The sequence below is a fragment of the Phoenix dactylifera genome, unplaced genomic scaffold (assembly GCF_009389715.1).
Source record: "Phoenix dactylifera cultivar Barhee BC4 unplaced genomic scaffold, palm_55x_up_171113_PBpolish2nd_filt_p 000194F, whole genome shotgun sequence".
In the NCBI taxonomy this organism is placed as follows: domain Eukaryota; kingdom Viridiplantae; phylum Streptophyta; class Magnoliopsida; order Arecales; family Arecaceae; genus Phoenix; species Phoenix dactylifera.
The window spans coordinates 785,664-808,278 of NW_024067718.1; the positions used below are offsets into that span (position 1 = coordinate 785,664).

Here is a 22,615-nt window from a genome sequence, read left to right on the forward strand (position 1 = left end):
AGGTATTTCTCATGAAAGGTTGTTTTAATCTTCGTATGAAAATGGCGGCAGCGTAACAGATAACCTCACGAGTTCATGGATCACGGCCCAGTTGGAGTCAGTGGAGATTAGTTTGACGATGAGATTCGGGCATTGCTAATTCTCTCCGGATTACTGATAACTGGGAGGGCCTGGTGATGGCGGTGAGCAACTCTTCGGCAACAGGGAAGTTGATCTTTGATGACGTTGTGGGAGTGCTTCTGAGTGAAGAAGCAAGAAGGAAATCTTCTGGAGCTGCGGAGTCGTCTGGAAGTGCACTAAACACTCTGACCGGGAAGACAACAAGAAGGACGGTCGATTTCGAAGCGACTCGAAGTCGAGATCCAGCAGGTCCGAGCACCTCAGAACAAGGGAGCGAAGTGCTGGAACTGCGGGAAAGGGGCACTTTAGGAGGGACTGCAATCTCCTAAAGGGAAGCAAGGCACCAACCGAAGGAGTCAGCAGGATCTGGCAATCTTGCTGAAGACGTGGACATGGATGCCCTCGTTCTATCTTTATCTACCGGTGACGAGTCTTGGGTGATAGACTCGGGCGCGTCCTTCCATGCTACATCCCAACGGAAGCTTCTTGGAGGATATGAGAAGGGAGACTTCGGCAAAGTCTACCTAGGGGATGGAGGCCTTGCATATACAAGGAAGGGAAAGGCGGAAGTGAAGTTGATTTCTGGATCTTCACTGAGCTTGAGGACGTACGGCACGTGCCTCAACTGCAGAGGAATCTGATCTCTGTTGGACAGTTGGCGGGCAAGGGTACAAGACTATTCACAGCTGATCAGTGGAAGGTATCCAGAGGTTCGTTGACGGTGGCTAGTGGCAAGAAGATTGGGACACTTTATGTCGCCAATGGCACAGAAAACTCTATTGGAGTTGCTGCCAGATGTGGACGCCAGTTATGGCTTGCAGACTTGGGCACATGAGTTATCAGGGCTGGAGTGTACACAGTTGGGAAAGCTGCAGGATCTCAGGAGTGTTGAGATGGCTTCTGTGAGGATTGTATTCTCGGAAGCAGAAGCGTGTTTCATTCAACAAGAAGGTAAACTCGAAGCAAGAAAAGCTAGATCTCGTGCACACGACGTGTGGGGGCTGCACCGGTTTCTTCCATTGGTGGATCTAGTACTATGTTACTTTTATTGATGATGCTACCAGGAAGTTTGGTGTTCTTCTTGAAGCAAAGTCAAAGGTATGATGGGACTTTAGTTATTTGTTGCTCACAGATAATGGCGAACCTGAATGCTTCATGGAGCATTGGAGTTGATGCCAGGAAGGAGTGGAGTTAGCCATGGATGATGGATGAAGTCATTGGAGCGAATCAAACGTGGGATTTGGTGGATCTGCCCAAGGGAAGAAAGCACTGTCAAACAAATGGGTTTACAGGCTGAAGGAGAGCAGAATGGGAAGAGCGATACAAGGCCAGGCTGGTTGTAAAAGGGTTTCAGCAGAGAGCAGGTATCGACTTCACGGAGATTTTTCTCCTGTGTCAAGATGAGTTCTTTCGGCGGTGCTGAGCATGGTGGCAGAAGAGGATCTTCACTTAGAGCGCTTGATGTGAAGACGCTTTCTCACGGAGATCTCGATGAGGAGATATTATGCAGAGCCGGAGGGATACTTGCAGCTGGCACGGGTGACTTGGTTTGCAAATTAAAGAAAACCTCTATGGTTTGAAACAGCCCAGACAATGGTATCTCAAGTTCGATAGCTACATCTTAAGATAGGATACAGGAGATGTCAGGAGGATCACTGTTGCTACTTCCGGGACTTCGGTACATCTTACATTATCTTGCTATTGTATGTTGATGACATGTTAGTTGCAGGAGCTAGCATGCATGAGATTGCAAATTGAAGCTGAAGCTGTCAAGAAATTTTGCATGAAGGATCTAGGAGCAGCGAAACAGATCTTGGAATCCGGATCAGCAGAGATAGGTCTAACATATCCTCAGACTATCTAGGCGGAGTACATCAGCCGAGTACTCAGGAATTCTGCATGGAGGGTGCCAAACCTGTTGGCACACCGCTGGGTGCACTTAAAGTTTTCCAAAGGGCAAAGTCCGAAGACGCGGGTGGAGGAGCTCAATATGTCAAAATTCCTATGCATCGGCGGTGGGAGCTTGATGTACGCTATGGTGTGTACAAGACCAGACATTGCTCAAGCAGTGGGAGTTGTGAGTCGCTTTATGAGTGCCCAGGCTTGGAGCATTGGCGCGCGGTCAAATGGTACTGAGGTATCTGAAGGGCACGGAGCACATGTCATTGTGCTATGGAGGTTCTGGATCCAGTTACAGGGCTTTGTGGACTCAGACATGGGCAGGGGACTTGGACGGCAGGAGAAGCACGACAGGGTACTTGTTCACCTTGGGCAGTGGAGCCGTCAGTTGGATTTCAGGTTGCACCAGTTGTTGCATTGTCGACTCGGAGGCGGAGTATGTGGCAGCCACAGAGGCGTGCAAGGAACTAATATGGCTTCAAGGTTGATGAAGGAGTTGGAAGGAGCAGAAGATTGCATGTTATATTCAGATAGTCAAAGTGCAATTATCTGGCGAAGAATTCAGCTTTCCATTCGAGGACGAAGCATATTGACATACGGTACCACTTGTGAGGTCATTGCTCGAGCAGGGACTCGTCAAGTTGGAGAAGATTCATACAAGTCAGAATCCTGCAGATATGCTGACGAAGGTCGTCACGGTGGAGAAGCTGAGGAGTTGTTCAGTCTTCTGCTGGTCTTCATGCTTGAAGACGTTGAGGAGGCATCGTACCTATTTCACTAGGATGATTCAGTTTCAGTGGAGCACAGAGGAGAGCCAAGTAACAAGAGGATATACCCAAGGTCTCCAAGTGGGAGATTGTTGGGGTATGTGGAGACTTTGGTGTGAAGAGAATTGAAGAAAATCATTCTGCATAGTTTTCTGTCTGGCGGACTGTCGGAGTCGACTCGAGCTTCAGTCGAGTCGACTCGGGAACAGTCGAGTCGACTCGAGTCCATCGAGTCGACCCGGGAGAAGAAGGCCGAAAAACCATGTTTCTGTCTGGACTGTCAGAGTCGACTCGAGCTACAGTCGGTCGACTCGAGCTACAGTCGAGTCGACTCGAAGCATCGTCGAGTCGACTCGAGCCACAGTCGAGTCGACTCGAGATCGTGCCAGTTCATACTGGAGTTGTCAGACTGCCCGAGTCGACTCGAACTAAAGCCGAGTCGACTGAGCTCGCGGAAATCATACGGATGGTTTTCTTTTGGTGTTTTGTTGGCGTTTCGACGGCTATGATCATTGAAGGTCTTGAGACTATATATGGACTCATGAGAGCCTAGGGTATAGCGATTGGCCGTATATTTGAGAGAGACTCTTGTTTGTGAGGCTAGGGTTCTAGAGAAGAAGAGGATTGGGATCCTACTTCTTGTGCAAAGGGAATTCTGTGTGAATCTCTGTAGAGCGATTCGTGTGATCGTTCGGTGTGTGCCATCTCTGTATCTATTCATCCTAGTTGAGATTTGGAGCGGTGGAGGACGTAGGCTATTTGTAGCCGAACCTCGTTACATCTTTGTGTTTGCTTTGCTATCTTCTTCCTATTTCTTCTTTCTTTGGTTTGATAATCCGCTGCGGTGCTCAGTGTTTTACCCTATTGATACCACGGGGTATCTTTGCCTTTCGTAGGATAGGAAGCGGGTGATCCTTGAGTCCGGTGTCGAGGAGCGAGAGAGTTATTCTCTCTTTGTTTTCCGACGTTGGTGGGCCAGTGCCGGTGTGAGTGGGTTCCGGTGCGGTCGGACGCCAACAGTGGAGTCGTGGAAATAACATCAAGGCTCGCTGGAGATACATAATGAACGATGTGGGCAGTTATGGGTGTAGAAAATTAGCGGTTGGTTTAGTAGTTTAGGATCATATTATGTAATAGAAGATGTAATCGAACAAAGAAACCTTAAATAACCAATTGTTATTTTTATTTTTACTTTTAATTTACCATTGCTTTCTATCCTTTAAGTTTATCTAGTTTAACTCTAGTTTATTATTAATCATGGTGTAGACTTGTAACCTCGGTTACACCCTATCTCTTATGGTAGTGGAAGTTTTTGAAGGTTAAAGCATCTAGACTCATACTATTACCTCATTTTCTTATCTTTTCTCTGGCTATCCAACACTGATATTATATGCCCATGCAGATGTAGGAGCCTACCAGGGGAAGCCCGCACCGTTCATATTCCTCCATCGGAGAATTTTTCGAGCAGCAATATGCTTTTCCTATTTTTTTTAATGATTCTAAATAGTTTCTTTTTTGATTAAAAACATTTTCATTAATCAAATACTAGTTTTATTAAGGCCAAGCATGGTTAAGAAATAAAATATAAACAAATTCTAATACCCGTCATTTATCCGGTAGCAAGAGCTGGTGCATGCTCCACGTTGGTGGGACTAACATGTGACAGATTTATGAGACAAGTAATGTTGTATCATGTTTTTTTTTCCGTCAGCATGACATGAATTTAGCGTTCAAATCACCATACAGTGGAAAATATTATCTTAGATACGTAGGGTTGCCTTAAACAGTCCCATCAACCATTCCCTTCCGAGTCCCACCTAACCCGCTTTGTGCTCCCGCAGTTTCAACGTCCGTGGTGTGCTGCACTCGTGCTAATGTGAAATCTCTTGCACAAAAAGCCGAAAAATTCGCAGCAAACACCCTCCCCCTCCCCCCCCCCCCCTCGAAGACCTGAAGGAAGACTAAGCCACTTCCTTTTTTCCCCCTCTTCCAGCCGGGGCCTGCATGCCTTGACATAAAGAGTACCTGGACTTCCATCCTCCACCCCCATTTAGGAGACTTGGAAGAAGAGGCTTTTGGTAGCACAGGCCAAAGGAAATACTTCATGGATGCAGACTTGAGCCTCTGCTTCCAATCTCCTCCCTTCCTTGAATGGCTCAAGCCACCGTCCTCCTCCTCCTCCTCTCCTCCTCCTCCTCAGCCTCACCACTAGCACCAGAATGCTTGCCTCTTTTGAGTAGGCTTGAAGAGCCTAAGAAGACCATTGAGGAAGAAGATGTCATTATTGCAAAGGATATCAGTCAAGAAAAGATCACCGTGGCCTTGAACATTGGACTGCCAGGTGCTTCAGGAGAGCTTGATGAAGGGACCAAACCTTTGAACTGCAAGAAAGAAGAAGAAGAGGAGGAGGAGGAGGAGATGGAGAGCTCGCAAGATTGGGATTCGGGCAGTGGAAAAAGGTTTTGGATCCCCACGCCAGCTCAGATCCTCGTAGGGCCAGTGCAGTTCTCTTGCACTGTGTGCAATAAGAGCTTCAGTAGGTACAACAATATGCAGGTTAGACTCTCACTTGCTCATGGGAAAATAATTGAACTTTTGATTTGCTTCCTTCTTCCTTTTATTTTCTAATGATGGTATCGGAGTGCATACAATTTTGCTCGTCCAAACATGAATATAAAGAAGATTAGTTATTCTTCTCCCAAAAAAAGAAGACTAATTATTCTATCTTCCAAATTGGGAACTCTAATTTTCGTATATTTTGATTTGTTTTTCTTACTTTACTCAATGATTTAGTATACTTCTTATATCAGTCTTTTGAGAATTAGGAAAGCACTGAAAAATTTTATTCCTCCTTCAAGCGACACAAAGCCTTTGTGATGCTAAGCATATCATCCAAAATTCTGGAGAATATTGAAGTGGAAAAGATATAGTTTTGATTACAGTCATGCATGATCACCAAATCATACACTTGAGATCGTTTCACTTGGTTTATGCTTTTAATCGCCTATGCAGATAATATCTTCAGACTGGTCTAAATTTTTTTTGTTTGTTTTTTCTTGTTTTCACGAGTGTCCTATAAGCATAATGAACTTAGTACAGAAGAAATATCTGACAGAAATTGCATATTATGCAGTTTTTTTAAAATTTTATCTATTTATTTGATCTTGTTTTAAATTCATATTTGTCCAGTGTCTGATCCTCGGTGTCCATACAAACACATAGCCAACGAATAAGATAGATCTAGCAATAGGATAATAATCATTGTTAGCAGACTATCCTACTTTATTCCTCTTCATTTATCTCTATAGTTATTATTAGCTTATTATGTAACTGCCACTGTCTTACTTAATTGTAACTGGCTTGCGGTATTAATTGATATAGATGCAATGTGGGGGCATGGATCAGAGTATAGAAAGGGACCAGATTCACTTAAAGGCACACATCCGATGGCAGTGCTCAAGCTTCCTTGTTACTGTTGTGCTCATGGATGCAAGAACAACATTAATCACCCCCGAGCGAAGCCATTAAAGGACTTCAGAACTCTTCAGACTCACTACAAGAGAAAGCATGGATTGAAGACCTTCAAATGTAGGAAGTGCGGGAAGCCATTTGCTGTTAGAGGAGATTGGAGGACCCATGAGAAGAACTGTGGGAAGCTGTGGTTTTGTAACTGTGGGTCTGATTTCAAACACAAAAGATCGCTCAATGATCATATAAGATCATTTGGAAACGGTCACTCTCATTACCTTCCTCCAAAGATTCCTGAGGTAGAGAAGGAATGCATCATAAGGTTCGATGCTGAAGTGTTTGCAGGAAAACACCGTTCCACCGCACTAAACTAACATGAAAGTTCAAAGATATTAAGCTTTTCTAGTGCTCGGTAACAAAAAACTCTTGAGATGTCTTTTCATTAGAAGACACAAGGAGTGGTTTGTTGTTGAGCACTAGAATAGTGATGAGTGCTAGTATATTTACAAGTGGCTTGGTAAGTTTGTGGCAAATAAAAAAGAGATTACCTCTGGGGAGACTGTGAAGTAGCTGAATTTTCTTCTGTCTCAAGGTTATAGAGTGTCTTAAAACTTGGTCTTGGTAACCGAAGGACGATCATCTGTAATCTATGTATTGGGGAAAATTTCCCAACTTCACAGACTATTTGGGTAATTACAATGACAAACTTTTTTCATCATGTTGAATGTAAGAGCAATTTTGTATGCATTAATTGTTATACCTTTCTTTTTCATTTTATATTTCTACAATCATTTCCTGGCATATAGTGTCAACCATAAGTAAGATCTACGCAAGTATTGTAATGCATCAACTTAAAATATGAAAAATCATGTGTCATTAGATTCAAAGTAGATGTCCCTTATGCCTTGCCAGATTAAGTGCACAAAGAATAAAGAATGGTTGCAATCATTTAAAACCCATGTATCCTTCTTTCTTTTTTTGTCCAGGTAACATGAACTTTTCCCTAGTCCAACTTTGAGGCCCAAAGGCACCTAACCAATCACCACTAGCCATTTTGCGTACACACACTCAGGAGGCGAGAGAGAGAGAGAGAGAGAGGAAGGGGTACATAAATCGAGGTGGTTTAATTACCTTGAAGGTACCATTGACTGCAGGCGTTCATGATCCTTGCCCAATGTTTTATGGAGCAATTCCAATGGCACTTGTGGATTGCGATATATTGACTAATTCGCTATGTGTGCTTCACGGATTCCACTGCATATGTTTTAGGGTCTAAATGGCGTGCGTCCCATGCCGTCTCACATATCTCTGACATTGTCATCAAAATAGAAACAAAAAGTGGACTACATATGACGTAGGTAGCATGATAGATGTGACACCCCTTGTAAATTCTGCTAAGTATATATTAGATTCAATTGGTGACATACATGTTTATTATCAAACTTTTCATAAAAACTAATTTAATAAAAGATATACGCTACAGTCATGAGACGTTTGATGTCAAAGTATAATACAAGGAGGTCAATTGGTGTCATTATGGTGCAATCTAGGTCGTATCTTGACCTCACCATGATAGGTACACACTAAGGAGTAGTAGCAAAGTGGGTGGGTAAAAGTGGGTGGGTAAATAAATTGATGCGCTTTACGATGGAGACATGAAGGTGCCTAAAATTACCCGTGGCTCGTAGAGCAAATCCACCTATCCAACGGCACTTATGAACCATGACATTTTGCTTTATAGGTATGGTATTATTCCCAGTAGATCTTCTCAAGAGTCCATGACGTGCATTGCATGGAATCTACTCTTACGGTCATTTGAAGTTTTCTACCTCAAAAAATGAATACCTATGAGAGAGAGAGGATGAATAAAGACTAAAGAGAGTGACTTAGAGTAGACGAATAAAGAGAGGTGGCTTGCTGCTGCTGAAGGTTTGGTTGCGTTTGACCAGGTGAAAAGGTGTGGGAAAACTGACAGCAATGTTTGAAATTTGGAAGTTAGGAGGATTCAAAAGTGAGGCCTGATTAGTAGAAAAAGGGTGGGTATGTGGGGTGATGAGACCCCCACTAGGCTTTGTCGGGGAAGACACGGAGGAAGAAGAGTCTACCTCAATCCCATTGGCAGTAATTAGCCAATTCTAGTTAAGCTCAGCCTTCTCAAGCCTCAAGACTCTTATTGGGCTTCTCTCACCTGGCCAGCTTAGTTGGAGAAGCTAACGCATGCAAGTGGGGACAAGGTAGGAGGAGGAAATCTTGGTCCGGTGATGGTGGAAAAAGATGTCGAGGAAGAACGGGTGTGCAAAGTTTGGTATTGTGAGCTAGGAGTTCAATGAACAAAGGAGTACGTTGATATCCTTCTAACTCATCTATGACCAAAATTGCTGTTGAGGAAGCATAATGCCACTCAAGGAATGTGGAACTCACTAGTTTTGCAACGTTTACGGGCACATACGAAAATATGGAAGGAGAAAATTCTGGCCTTTGGATAGATTTGTCAAAATGGACATTTAATTAAGTCTTATTGACTTAACATTTGTTTGTAGTCCTTGATTAATGATCAATTTTTTTTTTAATTTCTAGTATGTGCACATTTGTTGACTATGTTAAATATAAATGTGTATAAAAAATGCCAAACAATTAAAATTGATAGGGTCTTACCATAAAACAACAATAAACAAAGAATGGGAAATGGTAGCAAAATATATACTCACTACCAACAGTGGATCCTCTATGAACCAAATTACAGGAAATTCTTACAAAATAGTTATATATGAAGCATATCTCAGGCTGTAAGAGTTTTCTAGAGGAGTTGCACTCTCCATTCTACAATCTCTCCAAGGAATTGCAGCAATCCTTTATGGCCATGAACATAATGGTGCCACAATATTACTTCTTTCCGCTGATAATACTTTGTCTCCACCAAAACTCTCCGAATTTGTTCAACTCATATTTTTTTTGAAATGATAGAGACAAAGTTAGCATTTTGACCCCAATAAACCACCAATCCGTTGTGATTGTTACAAAAAAATTAAAAAAAAAAAAGTTTATACAATTACAAGAAGATTATCATGAGATAAATGTAGTAGCGTGCTTGCAATTTATTAGTATTGGATAACTTAGTTAAATTTATTTTGTGGAAAAATTTATTTAAGTTCATAACCAGATGAACATAGTGACATAATTTAGTTACATTTCTGAATCTTAGCTAGTTGTTGCTTTATGGCATTGTTATTAAACCCAGACTGGCTCATCAGACCGGAAATTGGTGAACCAAACTCTTGGCCGGTCAGGTTTTCATAAGAAAAAAGTGACCCAAGTGGGTTTAAACCAAGTGAACTTTAGTTCATGAAAACTAAAACATATAGCTTTAACTGCGACTCAAACATGCGAAGTCTAGCATACTATAAATATTGTCTATCAACCACTGTGAGAACTGCTACAATTGTTTCACTGAGATTCTCTTTATACCTATTCTAAATCATTTGTTGAAGTTCTAAAAAGATATTTTATAATCAATCATTTCTATAAAAATATAATTATTTTTCTTTATGAGAAATAATATAATATATATATTTACTCCTTTTTATTTTTTATTTTCAAAACTTTACTACTTGTTTTTCAAACTGCAAATTACCAGTCCAAATAAATTATACTTTTTAAATAGTTATAAAAGTGTCATTACAACAAGTTGTTTAATTTGTTGAAGGAGGGTAAAAATATCCAATCCATAAAATTTAGTGGGTAGGTTTAAGTAGAATAGTCGGTAAAGGTAAAATATCTTATTGGCAAATGGATAGCAGGCAAATCCATCGTCAACCTTCCGCATGTAGCTCTAACTCCTGTCACACCAGTCCTCTGATCACGGGACTTGGCAGAAAGAACTTTTCCTATGTAAAAAAAAAAAACATACTTATAAGTTATATATATAAAAAAAATCTTCATGATGTGCACAAAAAACCGACCGAACCATATCCAAATTATTCTTTCGGTTAGCTCAGGATCGGGTGTTTCCACAATTTATTTGGTTTTGGTTTGGAATTATCTCGGACCAAAAAGAATTATTTTAGATTTAATATTTAAGTAAAAAAAACTTAAATCAAACCAATACATATATGCATTATTTAATTTGGAATAAATGACCTAGTTCCAGTCGCACCCAAATCAAGCCTTAGCTACCAACCTCAGCAATGGGTCTTGTGAAGATTTTTATTTGAAAAGGAGAAAGTATCATAAGAATTGATAGAGTATGCAACGGTGGGGGAAACACAAGAATAGGGAAGAGAAAATACTTTATATAAGATAATAGAGTAGTACAACTTTTCTTCAAGAAGGAATACAACTTTACTTACAAGCCCTCTCTATCTATCACTCCTTTCTTTTTTTTTCCTCAATACATTCTTCTTCACAATAGCCACATATTTATAGGCACTAGAAGTGATCTTTTAACTTCCCTAATAAATACATCATTATTGTAACCTTTTAGATTTTTCATATGACCCTTTGGATTCTTCATATGACCCTTTGGATTCTGAATATGATCTTTGAATTCTTCAGCATAATTAAGTTTATCAACTTCCAACAAGAATAACTGATATCGGACTAAATAGAACTAGGGCATTTAATTCCAACATTTGTGAGCCATCAGATCAAATATTAATGGAAAAAAATTAACTTCTACTTCTCTAATGGATCCCGCGCTTTTAAGCTTTAACCCTCGCTGCACTCTTGCATCCCTTCCCTCGATGATCGAAAAGGGGCTGGCTGGGATTTTAGCAAGAAGAATAGGATGGCAAGGTGGCAACTAGCAAGGAGATGGCTTCGATGGATTTGATGAGGGTGGCAATAGCCATGATTACGAAAGCCAAGGTAGAGGGCATGAAGCCGATGCTTTAGGTCTCAGACGTAAGGCTAGTGAAGAGAACCCAAAGCACGATGGAGAGGTATCGGATGGTGTTGTCGAACGAGATCCACTTCTCCGCAAATGTCTCCCTCCACTTCTATCGCAGCGCACTTTCTTCCTCCTCAGTTGTCTCTCTGTTGTCTTTGCCATGCACCCCTCCATCAAAGAAAGTGAAGAGGGAGCGAACATTGGAGCTGAGGGCGAGGTGGCGGTGAGGGTGGAGTAAGGGATAGACTGAGGAAGCTCAAGTAGATTGGGGGTATTCTTGAAGAAAGCAAGGAGGTGAAAGGAATGCTCATCAAATACAAGGGTGGCCCTGAAAGGCTGGATGTCACTGCGATGCTGGTTCGGTTTCGGATCCAGGTTTGGCAAATCGATTTAGAACAGTTCCATTTTAGGAACCCTCTTAAACCAATTTGACCCAAGCCATGCATATCGCTAAGAACTAATGATCACAAATTATTTGAAGTGGAGGCATTCAATAAGCAAAGGCAAAGTTTAGCCCACAAACATTTATCAACAGGTAACATGCGATTAGTGTCTATAAGATTTGGTCCATTATCTTATGTTGTCACCAAATCTGGAAGAAGGTAAATTTGTAAGAATAGAACACTACATTTCATATTGGCAAAATGGTAAAATCATTTTTAATCAGAAAATTCAGCAGGCCAGAATATCCATGGTTTTATTTGTTGCTTATATGGTGCCTCTTCCATACTTGCACCTATTTTCTTTATCAGAAGCCTGTAAAGAAATTATGCAATTGATTCAAGTACATAAAAATGTGTAAAGAAGTGAGCAGCATCGACATGGATCGCCCATGAATAATTTTTCCTCCTGAAATTAGAGGGGGTCATCCCTATCCAGTGTAAAGCAAACTCAGCTGCCGACCTCCAACAACTTTAATAACTTGATCAATTGAACTAGTTGACACCACCATCATCCATGAGAGTTAATATCCATGGTTGCAATAAATAGGATCAATTTGCACAAGAAAATAATATGAACTTGTGCATAGCAAATAAAGGAATGCCTATTCTTTTTCATTTAAACCACCACCAAGCTAGGCGACCTTCCTCACCTTGTAGACCACAAGGCCAAGCAACGAAAGAGGGTGGAGCCCAAAGAACAACCACCGCAGCCATGCAAAGCACAAAACTACTCACGAACTTCTCTATCAAAGAGAGCAAGTTACCAAAGCCTAGATAGCCCAATACAAATACAGCCCAACCTACGAAGGCCCACACCTACGCAACAATGTCACTCACACGTATTTATAAAAAGAAGCAATGCTTAGGATCATCAATATAGAACATCCATTATCCAATGTAGATCTGATCGGATCTAAATGAAGATCTTGTCAAGTATAGCCAAGTTGAGCTCTATGTATGTATGTCTGAATGTATAATAAAAAGGAAGGCAATCCCACCCGACGTGTGAAAGGAAAGTAGTGCCACCCAATTCATTAAGCTAACAAAATAGATATTTACATGGGTGTTGAACAGGTAGAACCAAAGTGTGAGGACTCGTGCGAACGTGTGTTTAGTCTCATATCAGTTATTCGCTGGATAGATCTTTGATACTTATATAGGATCAAGGAACCTAAATAATATCATACAGCTAGCCAATTTGAGTGAGATCTGAATTGTTATAAATGGTATCAAAGCAGACCCCGGCCCATACTTAGTGGATTAGGGGACATTGCAGCGCGGATCCATTAAGACTGAGCAATGACCACGGGCCGATCGTGGTGCTTATGATTAGATTTGAATGGATTTGAACTCTTAGCCTAACGAGGATGTTAGGGCTTAATCAGGAGGAGTATATAAGGAACCATGTGGGCATACATTTAGTCCCACATCGTTATTCGCTGGGCAGATCATGGGTACTTATATAAGATCAAGAAACCCAAATAACACCTTCCGACTAACCATTTTAGGTAAGATCTTGGGTTGTCACACAAAGTAATTGAGCAAACAAAATTCAAACAGAAAAATAAAGGCAGAAGAATGAGATTAAAATAGAATAGTTGCACCTCCAATCAGAGTCTGAGATCAAAAACTGGGACACAAAGGGATCCTTCAGCATCTCACTCTTCGACTTCTTGTTATTTTCATATTGAACATAATTACAGATGGTAGAGGACCTTATATTCCTTGTATTAGATCGTATTTTCGTACAAGCATAATTCTAGGATCTAAATCTGTATAATGGAGGCTTGACATATGAAGCATGATTCTAGAATCTAAAGATGGACAATGGAGGCTTGATATGTGGAGCAGAATCTGCCTGAATGAATTGCAGTGGAGAGTGATCTGCGTGAATGGATGTATGTTTGAAATCTTGCTTATGTGAGTTATTACTTATAGTTCCATAATTTAGTTTTTAGCTGACTCTCTTGGAACATCCTTTAATCACAACCATTTCTTTGTGAACCCAGATAGCTCCTTATGGTGACACACTATGGACCAATCATTAAACAAATTGATTCCTTTCCTTGCAATGGATGCCATAGAGGAGGATTTATCTAGAAAGATTCTGTCATTCCTTTCCTTCTAGCATACCCAGGAAACGGCCGCGATCAACGAAGGCAATTGAGCACAAATCTGCGAACTTGCTCAGTGGCTGAGTCACTCCGAAATGCTGACATGCTATGTTCCATACGGTTTTGACGAACTCGCATTGCCTTACCATTTGAGACAAAAATTCTGTTGGATCATTACAGAAGGCACATCTACCTATGTATCTCCTTGGTTTCCTATGGAAATTTTCTCACGTTGAGCTTGTTCTTAAGACAACCATATGAAGCATTTGATTTTCTCCGGCACCTTAAGCTGCCAAAGTGAAATAACAAATCTACACATTATTCCTCTTCCAATCAAGTAAAGTAACACAGCCGCCGCGCGTGGCTTCTATACGCGCGTGGGGCTTCTTCTAAATGAACCAGGCGGACGTTCCCAACCCGTTTGGCCAGGCATTTTTTTTCTAATTTTGTTGGCTACACACACGCACACACATATATATATATATGTATATATATGTATATATGTATATGTGTGTGTATATATATATATATGTATATATATGTATATATGTATATGTTATATATATATATGTATAGATATATATATGTGTGTATATATATATATATGTATATATATGTATTATATATGTGTATATATATATATATATATATATATATATATATATATATATATATATATATATATATATTGTTGTGGTTCAAATTTGATCCAAGGGTGACCACGCCGGAGGAGTCGGAAGAGCTGCCGGTCGAGACGGAGAAAGGACGCTACTTTCCGTGCGCCGGCGTACCTGCACAAAGCCTCACCGGCAATTCTGGTGAGGACCCTCCGATACTTAAGTTAGCGTAGAGTTTTTGTTGGCCAAAAGGTCCTTAGGTGTTACCTGATGGGGTTATTTATAGTCTCCGCAGAGGTGCTCAGGTGGCGGAGGTATTGCCCGTTCTCATCATGGGAGAAGATGGCTTTGGCCAGATGGCGTGCGGCCACGGTTTACTTGAGGCACACAGTTTAAGCTGTCCCTGCATGCAGTATGGTGCTAGCGTGTGCCGCAAGGTATGACCTTTGTCAGCAGGCATGGCTAGGGAAGCATGGTGCGGTGAGGTTGCCGCAGGGCATAGCCGCAGCGCGTACTGGGAGAGATTAGCTCGGCCTTCGGCGGGGATCGAGGTTAGCTCGACCTTCGACAGATGTTGAGGTCGGCCTTGCCCACTTAGTAGGGTGCTGAGGTTAGGCCGACTTAGAGGCCATGATATAAGTTTGATGAGGTCGGCTCGGCGGGCCCTGAGGTCGGCTTAAACCCCTCGACTTTAAGGTTTGCTCGGCAGGGTGCCCCGAGCTCAGGTCGGGGCGCGTCGTCAAAAATATTTGGCACTCCGAGCTCGGATCAGGGCGTGTTGTCGAAGATATTTAGCTCCTCAAGCTCGGATCTGGGGGCATCATCGAAGATATTTGGTGCCCCGAGCTCGGATCGGGGCGCATTGTCGAAGATATTTGGCGCCCCAATTTTGGGTCGGGGCACGTCGTCGATAATATTTGGCGCCCCGAACTCGAGTCGGGGCGTGTCATCGACAATATTTGGCACCCCGAACTAGGATCGGGGCGCGTCGTCGTGTTGCCCAGAGGTGCAGCCCAAGAGAAGGGGTGAATTGGGTCTCTTAAAAAAAATATTAACGTTGAAACGTATGGAGAGTATGAGTTACTAATATCTTATAGATTCAGCAGCAGAAATGAGATTGCACAAATATGACAGTAAATAAAAGTTAGGAATGCAGTAAGGGATATGCAGAGGAAAGAAAGACAAGAACCGCAATCACAAACACCAAGGTTTACAGTGGTTTTCCCAGGAAACCAACCGAAAACCTTTTGTTTTCCGGGATCACAAGCAACCCAGTTGGTTTTCAGACAAACCAACCAAAAACTTTACACCGTTTGTTTTTTCGGGCTCACAAACAACCCAGTTGGTTTTCAGATTAACCAACCAAAAACTATCACCCTTACTGAATACACCTGATTCAGCAACTTCCAATCAAGGTTTGGAAGAGCCTTTACAAGTTTCAAATCAATGAAACTGTTACAGCAGCAATTAATCCAACTAAAAGAATGCTGTAACTTGAAAACTTAAAGCTTCAGAGCATATAAAAAATAAATCAATGAAAGCAAAAAGCTGAAGCCGATGAAGTAGTTTGCTATGGAAGGATGTTCCAATGTCTGAACAGCAGCTCTTCACGATGCAGTGAGAAACTTTGACTGGAAGATGAACTGTTAAGCTTTTTTTCTCTTTTTCTCAGTGAAAACTTTTTGTTTTTAATGGAATCTTTTCCCTTTCCCTTGTTTCCATTCTGAGGTTCCCTCCTATTTATAGACAAAATCTTCGGTGGGATTTGAATTCCTTTCTTCCCGTCCTGATGAGAATCTTTTTCTGTTACAGAAGAAGACAAAAATCGTTCACAGCTTCCCGTTGTGGTCCCAGCAGTACAAGGGTCGACTCATGTATCTCAGGGGTCGACTCATATTCTTTCTGGATCGGCACTTCAAATCGTGGAGAGAGCTTTTGCTGTGTCATCTTCAAAGGGTCGACTCTTAATTCTTAAGGGTCGGCTCATCTTCATCAGGAGTCGCCTCTTTAAACTCAAGGGTCGACTCATACTTTATTTTTCGGTCGGCGCTGAGACTGAGCAAGGGTCGACTCTTCAAACGCAAGGGTTGACTCTTCAATTTCGGGGGTCGACTCTTCAATTTCGGGGGTCGACTCTTCAAGCTTTTCTCAGACGATAAAAACTTTCTGTTTACTACACAAAGGTCGACTCATGTTTTGCGGGGGTCGACTCTTTGACTGTGTTCCTTGAATAAAACTTATCAGAATCAACTTAAACTTGTCCTTTTTGCTTAGAAGTTGACTCAAGTCTTTCAAACAGAAAACTTTAGACTTCTTCTCTGATCTCCATGGACTAGATTAAGATCAATTCCTTTTAGAACATGTCCAATGAGATATTTGCGAAGAACTTAAGATTTTGCATTGCTTCAATTCTTCTAATTTTTCTTGACTTATGAAACTTCACAATTAAGCCAATGTCATTAGTACACAACATGATCTCAAGTGTTTTGTAATCAACAAAATTCATCCTTTAGGATTGACAGTCTCCCTCTTTTTGATGATGACAAAACCATTGAGTTAAAAAGAATTTTGCAATATCTTTCACAGCAATTATCAAAATTTTATAATGAAGTTCAGAACAAATATGACATTCAGAGATATATGCATAATTTCACCAAATTAAGGAGAAAAAAAATCTCCCCTAACAGTTATAACCATTTGAATTATGCAGAGTTCTTGTTCTTCAACTTTTCTTAAGTTTTGTTTACCATCATAATTTAAATCTCCTCCGATATATTTTCTTTAATATAGAGATTGCTCAGATTAGAATTCTTTTTCATATAATTCTCTCGATTTGTATTCTGAATTCTTTTCACATTTCTTATCTCTATATGTTTCTCCCCCTTTTTGTCATCAACAAAAGGAAGGAAATTAAACATAATTTCTGATACTAACATTAAGGATTAAGAGTTGATTCAATATGTATCAGAGCAGCATACAAACCAATAAGGACATTCACTGCATTTCAAGAAAGGTAAGCATTCATTACATTTGATAGATGAAGTATGATGAGAGCACAAAAGTGCGATCTACATGCTGCTTAAATTAGTATTACTGCTAACATATAACGATAAAATCACAAAGTTAATATTATATTTTTGTTTGGCACAGGTTAGTATAAATTAAACTTTAAATGCGCATTTGGTAGGGTTTAGAGGGATGCATCATGCCCCAAACCGCGTGGGCCCCAATCCTGCCATGATCTGATCGAGCATATTTGCACCCAACATCCGAGCCCGCATGCGATCTTCCAGTGATCCTCGTGTTCCCTCCTTTCCAGATTAGCACACGCACTCTTCCGGAATAGAGATTCCCACTCTCACTTCATCACAGAAAAAGAAATTTTTACCTCCAATCCCATGAAGAATAGCTAAAAATACTATTCATTCCTGAAGTTACTATTCATGCTGAAATCACTGTTCATATGAACAGTGTTCCGAGGTGACACTGTTTATATGAACAGTTCATATGATAGTATTATGTAAAATACTATTCATATGAACAGTGTTACGAAAATTTTCTTTGAGTTCACTGTTCTTCTTCTTCCTCCCGCAGTGCATCACGGCCGTCCATCTTCCACGGATCAACTTCTTCCATTTTCAGCGATCCCGAAATCCCAGCATCCATGCGTGACCCCAGCATCTCACTGCATCCAAGCTTCCAAATCAGCCTCTCCATTCCAACCACATCCAGCCTATCGCCCCCATTGGCCATCCTCTTCCGTTTCTCGCCATCAAGGAGCCCCGCTGTCACCTCCAAGCCATCCTCCGCCGCCAGATCCACGTCATCCTCCCAGCTCCCGTTCCATTTTGGCGTCCACAAAGCTTCCGGTGATTACGACCGTCCGCGTCTCTCGGATTCGAGATTCCCAAATCTCGGATGACCCCGCTTCCGCCTTTCTTCCGTCTGCATTCAACGAGCCGTTCCAGCTGCAGCAATTTCCCGTGATCCCGGCTCCTTCGGATCATCTCCTTCAATGATCTCGTCTGCAATCACCCATGATTCAGCCATCCGTGAATCACTCCTACACGAGCGTCCGTCTCCTTCGCGATGCAGATCAGCCTCTCCCGGATTCGCCCATTCACGGCCAGTATCATGATCCATCGCTGGCTAATCTTTGGTGGGGATCTATAAAAGGAGGAGGTTCTCGGCTGGCCAAAGGGGAGGAGGGCTGATACCAAGGGGAGCTCACATCCAGAGGAGCATGCTCTATTCTTGAAGGAAACAAAAGTAAAAAAAAATGAGAGTTCCACCATGGGAGAGAAAGGGAGAGAGACAATGAATTGTTTTTTTTCTTCCAGTTTTCTTATCTTTATTTTATTTGCAAAAGAGAAGGAGTATTAGTCCTCTAATCTCTTTTTATTTGTAATCAGTTTTCTTTTTATGAAATCATCATTCTCTTTCATGCAATCCTTGTTCTAAGTTCAGTTTAATTATCTTTTTATGCAATCCATAATTTATTTTTATGCAATTTATGTTCTAAGTTTCAGTTTTCTTAAGCCTGTTTTCATCATGCCAAGTTTTCCTTTGAATAGTTATTTTCATTAAATATATAATGCTTTTCGAATTTATCTTTTGTTAATCTCAAATGGAAACATTCTTGGTGACCAGAGAATCAGTTTCTGACATAATTTTTTTTGGTTATTCAAATGATTTGGTGAGGTGAACGTTTTGATTTTTTGCACTCAACCGCTCCCTGTGGATCGACTCTTACGCTTTCTTCGAGTAGGAAATGTAAGGTATATTAATTTAAACTTTGTTTGTCGGTTCTATAACGATCTGTTTAGCCTTATTTTTAGGTACGGATCGGTCAACAATTTTGGCGCGTTGGGGAAGGCAATCGAGAAGCAAGAATGATCACAAAGATCAAATCGTTTTGGATGCCATAGTGAACGACTCCGGTAGTAAGTTTTTTTATTAATTTTTTTTGATTCGATTTTTTAGTTAATAATTTGTAGTTATTATTTCTAAAATTTGAAATTCAGAATTTAAAATTTTGAAAAAAAAATTTAAAAAAAATTCCAAAATTCTAAAATTTAAAAATTTAAATTCAAAATTTAAATTCTGAAATTTGAAATTTAAAGTTAAAAAAAATTGCTAGTAATTGATAGGGTGCAATCCCCCGAGGTTATCATACCTCTATTGAGGCTCCTTCGGAGTAATCTCCAGAGCTTATTCAACGGGCATTCGGAGATTGACTGACGCATAAGGATTAGTTTACATTCAAGTTATTCCTATATAAAAATTTAAAAAAAACATAAATTAAAAAAGATTAAAAAAATAAATAAAAATAAAAGAAAAAGAAAAATTGCTTGCTCATTTAATCAGTACAACCTAATGACATTCCATAAACTTTAAAAATCATTGAATATTTGCTGCATTTAGTATTAAGCATTTGCATAAAATAATTTAAGGGCAAAACCAATTAAAAGATAAGGTCGAGAAGTCATTACCTGTCCTTAGCCCAAAAATCACCATCTTGCATACATATCCTAAGCCAAATTAAATTAAAATCAATTAGCCGTTGGCCTTAGAGTTTTCGAGCTCAATTAGGCTCTTGGAAAGAAACGGCTGAAAGCCACTTTAGTGAGAATTTAATAATTGGTGATGTCTAGGAAAGTTTTACAACAGTGAGAACTGTTACGGGTATTGTGGTACTAGTGTATCCCTTCTGGCACCACACACACCCGGGACTTTCCTGGTCACTGGTTACTGGATCACTTAACTGGTAAGCTCAAGCTTAATCTGAAAGGGAGATTATGAGCTGTCTAATCTAGAAGAGAATTTCAGAAACTTTTTAACCTGATAAATCTCTGCGCAACTAGATTAAAAGCTACTAAACCTTCTTTAATCTCAAGATTAAAGAGCCAATCTGTTGTGTGGTGTTGATTGTGGTCATCTTGGTCTACTTCTTCTCTTTTAGTATTTCGTTTAGGAGTCGAGTCTAATTAGTTGTGGATAATGTATGCATGGTAGAAGATCATTAAGAGGTAAGTTAACACCATTTAACCCAGAGGTTGGAAAAAATTATCGTCACATCCAACGAATTATTGATCAACCACCAATCTCTACAATGGGTGATCATATTAGAACCCTGAATGAATTATTCACTCCTGCATCTGCTAGTCCACCTACATGTATAGTGTTGCCAATAAATAACGCAGCTCAATTTGAAATTCGGGCTGCGACAATAAATATGCTACCCAAATTCCATGGGTTTGAAAGTGAACAACCCTACATTCATCTAAATAAATTCATGACAATTTGTCAAACTTTCAAAATCAAAATTTACATGAAGAAAGTGTAAAATTGAGATTGTTCCCAATGACCTTAGAGGATCGAGCCACGGCATGGCTATATTCTATAGCCCCAAATTCCATCACAACATAGGAATAACTATCTAGGAAGTTCATGGCAAAATTTTACCCCATGATTAAAATAGAAAAAATTAAGGATGCTATAAGAACTTTCAGAGAAAAATCTGAATAGGAATTTTTCCAAACTTGGGAATGATTCCATGACTTGTTGGTCAAATGCCTACACCATGGGCTTGATAAGGCTAATCTGGTCCACTTCTTTTATAAAGGACTACTTCCGGTACATAGAAACATAATCGAGTCCATGCATAAGGATAGGTTAATGAACCAAATCCCAGATCAAGCCTATGAATTTCTTGTTGACTTAGCCGAGAATGCCCAAAATTGTAGTAGCTATGGTGAGGAAGTAAATAGAGATGAGTTCGGATCTAGAAAACTAGATAATTATGAAATAAAAGCAGATCCAGATCTCAAAAATATCATGTCCAATCTGGTGATTGGAGTGAACAATTTAAGTAAAAAGTTTGATGCTTTCATTGTTTTCACTAGTTCGAGTTCATACAAAGAGTCAAATCCCATCATGAAAGTGGATCACGAGTCATATAGTTTGTGTGTCTTGTGTAACAGTCTGGAGCATCTAGTGGAGTGCTGCCCTAATCTGTCCACAATAAAGGCCGAGCAAGCAAATGCCCTAAATTCATATAGTGCCTTTAAGAAGCCTACTTCCAACTCATTCAGCCCAGTTTACCACCCTGATAATAGGTTCCACCCAAATTTCTCATACAAGCAGAACGAACCTATTCAGCATCAAGGTGGTCCATCAGGTTTTCATAACAACTTTTCCAGGATAGGTCCATCACAAATGAATCAACCTTTGGTTCCATCTATACCTCCTTATAATGCCCCTATCCCACAGCAACCTTCACCATTAGAAACCATGATGGCTAAGATAAAGAAACAACAACAAGATTTTATCAAGCAACAGCAACCGACTAATACAGCCCAAGCCAAGACTAACCAATTCCATACGCAAGCAATTGCAAAACTTGAGGTTAGTATAAGCCAAATAGCAAACTCTCTAGGGGATAGGAAGAAAAGCGAACTACCTAGTCAACCAGTGGGTACCCTAGTAGACCAACAAAATCAAGGTCAGAGAGGTCAGTATCAAATCGATTCTAATGGAAATCCGACCTATGAAGTCCAGGCAATTACCACTTTAAGGTCTGGCAAGCAAGTGGACAATAAAGTCCAACTTTCTGAACACGTAAAAGAAAATAAGAATGAATCCAATAAGAACCCTATTCAAAAGAGGGGTCAAGAACAGGACAAAAAGAAAGAACCCATAGAAACATACAAACCTAAGGTTCCCTTTTTCAGTAGACTTCAGGACTCCAAGAAACAATCTAACTTTGATGAATAATGGAAGTCTTTAAAAACTGTTCAAATAAATATACCTTTTCTCGATGCCATACGACAAATTTCCTCCTATACAAAATTCTTGAAAGACCTCACCACGGTCAAAGAAAAAACAAGTATTCCTAGGCAAGCTGTTATGGCTGCACAAGCCTCATCTCTCATTCAACAAGAGATTGCCCCGAAATTCAAAGAACCCTGGTTGCCCCACCATTGAAATAAAAATAGGAGAGACGATCATCCAGAGAGCCCTATTAGATTTGGAGCCAGTGTGAACCTACTTCCCTACTATGTGTACCAAAAGTTAGGTTTGAGGAAATTAAAGCCCACAAATATTACCCTTTTCCTAGCAGTTAGAACGGTGAAGTACCCCAAGGGGATTGTAGAGGATGTAATAGTGAAGGTAAACGAGTTTTACTATCCTGTGGACTTCGTTATCCTTGAGACCGACTGTAATACATCCAGACAGTCACACACCTATAATTTTAGGTAGACCTTTCTTAGCCACAGCAAATGCTGTGATAAATTGTCGA

At 40.4% G+C, this 22,615-nt stretch overlaps 1 protein-coding gene across 1 annotated transcript; it reads left to right on the forward strand.

The window, feature by feature from the left end:
• The first annotated feature begins 4,736 nt into the window (after nt 1–4,736).
• LOC103724342 (zinc finger protein WIP3-like) lies at nt 4,737–6,762 on the forward strand. The gene is made up of 2 exons (XM_008815569.4): nt 4,737–5,342; nt 6,168–6,762. Exons 1-2 carry the CDS (start codon nt 4,938–4,940, stop codon nt 6,312–6,314), a joined length of 552 nt encoding a protein of 183 aa, XP_008813791.2. The 5' UTR covers nt 4,737–4,937; the 3' UTR covers nt 6,315–6,762.
• Nucleotides 6,763–22,615: the final 15,853 nt, after the last annotated feature.

What these genes read in the sequence shown, in the direction of transcription:
- LOC103724342 (XM_008815569.4), top strand. Translation starts at nt 4,938, where the DNA reads ATGGCTCAAGCCACCGTCCTCCTCCTCCTCCTCTCCTCCTCCTCCTCA. An exon ending in GTAGGTACAACAATATGCAG is followed by an intron (nt 5,343 to 6,167) that starts GTTAGACTCTCA and finishes TAATTGATATAG; the next exon opens with ATGCAATGTGGGGGCATGGA.